Consider the following 3127-nt stretch of genomic DNA (forward strand, 5'->3'; position numbering starts at 1 on the left):
ACAACCGCCTCAGGGCACCGAGACGTAGGGCTTTTACCTCCTCCGAGAGGGGTCTGAACTCGTAAACTCGTGTGTACAACCTCGCCGTAGCTAGGGCCTTGCCTCCTCATACGTATCCCCTACTCTTACTGTCAGACTTAGTACCACGACATTAGCCAAGCCTAATCCATCAATTCACACGTAAATTCGTAGTAATAGTAGTACTCGGCTGAACACCAAAGACAGCCACACAGCAGCATACATGCATGGAATTACCACGTACTGCAAAGAGACATGCACACAAGAGCATACATGATGCAGTTACTATGTACAGCAAAAGTAAATTTCTAAAATAAGGCTTGCGGTGGGTGGACCGACCCAAAAGTGAAAATCAATCGACTTACACCTAGTCGATCCCGTTGTTCGGAACAACATTCTTCGAATCTAGCACCCACAAAGCCCCTACGTACAATCTTCATGGTTTCTCATCACCCGCGTTGCACCCTTCGCCCAAAATCCGCTTCACCTTGTCGAATATCTCCTGTATCTGCTTCCTGGAATGCAGAGGAGAAGGGTACATGCACGCGCAGTCCAGCTGCCCGTCCCTGACAGAGTCGAACACGCCGATCGACGGGCCGATGCCGTGCACGGTGGCGCAGCCGACGTACTCCTCCACGCCGGCCTTGCTCTGCAGGTCGGACAGGCCGTCGTAGGTTGCCGGCTCCTCGAACACGGAGACGAGCGCAGTGCGGAGCGCGGAGGCCGTCGTCAGCTGCGGGTTCTCGATGGCCCGGCACATGAGGAAGTTGAGGTCGGCGGTGTCGGTGAGGTGCTTCTTGCTGTTCTTGGCACTGATGTAGGAATCGTGGCACCTCTTGGCCAGCTCCCACAGCCCCTCCTCTCCGTGTATCTTGTGGGTGTTGGTGATGGCAGAGTAGAAGAACCCTGCAACAGTACGATTAACAGTGTCAGAGCTGTTGGGTTTGACGATTTGAAGATTTCTCCAAGCTACCATATCAGCTCGATCACACCACACCACACAATAGTATGATAAAATGTTAAGAGTTGCTTGCTTAAGGGCTCACCAACGTTGTGATCGTCCAAAGCTGGCTCAAGAAACTGGCGGCAGTTGATCAGGGTCGCCACAGAGTACGTCTCCTGCTGGCCACTGTCCAGCTTCTTAGATTGCCGTGCAGCTAGCAGCGTCGCGGCAGCCATGGCCGAGCAAAGCTTCACCCCGTTCTCCTTGCACGCCTAGATGACAATGTGCGAACTATCAGTAATCTACTAATCTGTATGTGTGCAGATCAAATGTAGGAGTAACATCTATCAGTGATCTGAAGCGAACTCACATCGAGCAGGCGCGTCGTCTCCTCGCGGCCGAACGCGAGGCGCACCATCTGCGTCGACCTCGCCGTGCCGGTCTCCACGAACGGCAGCGTGGACGTGCGCAGGCCGTTGATGGAGTAGCCCACCATGTCCACCCCACGCGCCCAGAACGGCTTCCACGCGTCCTTCTGCGGTATCCTGTCCTCCAGCCCCGCCTCCACCGCCGCTTCCTCCTCCTCCTCCGGGTCGCCCGCGCCGCCCAGATGCGCCAGCAGCTCCCTCAGCAGCGCCGCAGACGCCGCGCGGTCGCACGCGGCCGTGTGGATCCGGACGAACAGAGCCGCGCCGCCCGCGGGCGGGGGAAGCTCGTAGAGCGCGGCGAAGAGCACCGGGGCCCCGTCGGGCCCGTTCTCGGCCGCCCATGGGTTGCTGTTGAGCTCGCGCTCCAGGAGTGAGTCGAAGTCGAGCGCGGACGGCTGGGGCGCGAGGGCGAGCTGCGGAGCGGGGGAGGGGAGGGCGAGGGTGGGGCTGGAGGTGGAGGCCGCGCGGATGTGGGCGCGGAGGACGGGGTGCGCGCTCTGGAGTGAGCGGACGGCCGCCTCGGCCGCGGCGGCGCCGCGGCGCGAGAGGCGGAGCGCGAGGAGCGTGGTGCCGGTGCCGCCCGGCACGGCGCGGCACCAGCTGTACTCCGTGCCGCACACCGCGCGGGTGCGCCACGCCGCCGCGCCGGGCTCGGGCGTGCCCGTCTGCTCCTTCCCGGGATCCATGGCGAGAGAGGTCGTGGTCGTGGCCGCTGCTGCTGCGAGTGGCAAGCTGGCGTTTGCCGGCTCGGATGTGCGTGGTTGGTGACTGGTCGGCTCCGGCGGTGTGGCGCCTTGTCAGCTAGTATTTCGTTTTGTAGTACCCCGTATGAGTGTGACGACGACGAGATTCCATGTTAAAAATCCGTGGCCAGAACGGGACGTTTGGATTGCAGTACGAGATGGCAGCATGTCGACGACCGACGAGAGAGCAGTACAACAAAAGCGTGGCCGTCACACGGAGACGGAGAGGGACTCGATGGTGCGGTGCATTCCACAGAATCCAAGTTTGTCTTCTCTGGTCAGCACGATTATGCATTTTCTCTGTGTGCTCTGCAGTTTGTTAAATATGAAAAGGTCATGGCGACGTGGGTGGTGGGATGAATCATGCCGTCTTGCACGTTCCCTGTGTGTTGCCTTACTTGCGTTGCGCTGCTGCAACGGCAGCTTGCCGGACAATGCCTCATCGGCGCACTGGACGGCCACTCTTCTCTTCCACTCATACGATGGCAAGCGATTAGGAAACCTAGAACACTCTCTAGAGGGAGTATACCAAGGAAGAGAGTCGGTTAAGAAATCGATTGTAGACCACCACCAAACCCTAGCCACGTTGCCCTTCCCCCTCTTCTTTCCGCGTCGCGGCCGAACGAAACCCGTGTGCAACAGGGCCACAGGGGTGGCGGGGCTCCCTCTTAGAGCATCTCAAACAGGCGCGGCAAAAGGCGTGCCCGCGGTAAAATTGCGTTTTAGCGCGCGCCGCTCGGTTTCGCGCGCTCCAACGGTGGCGGGAAATTACCGCGTACGGGGAGCGTCAGTGCGCGCGCGGGAGAAAGCGGTAGCTGGCGCGGTAGATTTGGCGCACCGCTTCGCGCGCGCCTATAAAATCCCGCGCTCGCCACGCGCTCCCTCCTCGCCACCTCGCCGCTTCGCCACCTCGCCACGCGCCCCCTCCTCGCCACCTCGCCGCACTTTCTCGTCGCTTCGCCGCTTTCCCCGCCAGCACCACGCCACCATGCCGC

General features: G+C 60.5%; 1 protein-coding gene across 1 annotated transcript; it reads right to left on the bottom strand.

Annotated features, from left to right (window-relative positions):
* Positions 1–308: 308 nt before the first annotated feature.
* On the bottom strand, positions 309–2235 carry LOC123071508 (uncharacterized). Its single transcript, XM_044495085.1, has 3 exons — positions 1332–2235; positions 1065–1233; positions 309–924 (listed from the first exon to the last, which is right to left on the bottom strand). The coding sequence occupies exons 1-3, from the start codon at positions 2073–2075 to the stop codon at positions 455–457; spliced, it is 1383 nt and encodes a 460-aa protein (XP_044351020.1). The 5' UTR covers positions 2076–2235; the 3' UTR covers positions 309–454.
* Positions 2236–3127: the final 892 nt, after the last annotated feature.

The sequence above is a fragment of the Triticum aestivum genome, chromosome 3B (genome assembly GCF_018294505.1).
Source record: "Triticum aestivum cultivar Chinese Spring chromosome 3B, IWGSC CS RefSeq v2.1, whole genome shotgun sequence".
NCBI lineage: Eukaryota > Viridiplantae > Streptophyta > Magnoliopsida > Poales > Poaceae > Triticum > Triticum aestivum.

Bases quoted from the DNA above. Each gene is read 5' to 3' on its own strand.
- LOC123071508 (XM_044495085.1), bottom strand. From the start codon at position 2,075: ATGGATCCCGGGAAGGAGCAGACGGGCACGCCCGAGCCCGGCGCGGCG. The intron at 1,234-1,331 runs GTGAGTTCGCTT...ATTGTCATCTAG, and splicing joins AGACGACGCGCCTGCTCGAT to GCGTGCAAGGAGAACGGGGT. The intron at 925-1,064 runs GTGAGCCCTTAA...GTACTGTTGCAG, and splicing joins TTTGGACGATCACAACGTTG to GGTTCTTCTACTCTGCCATC.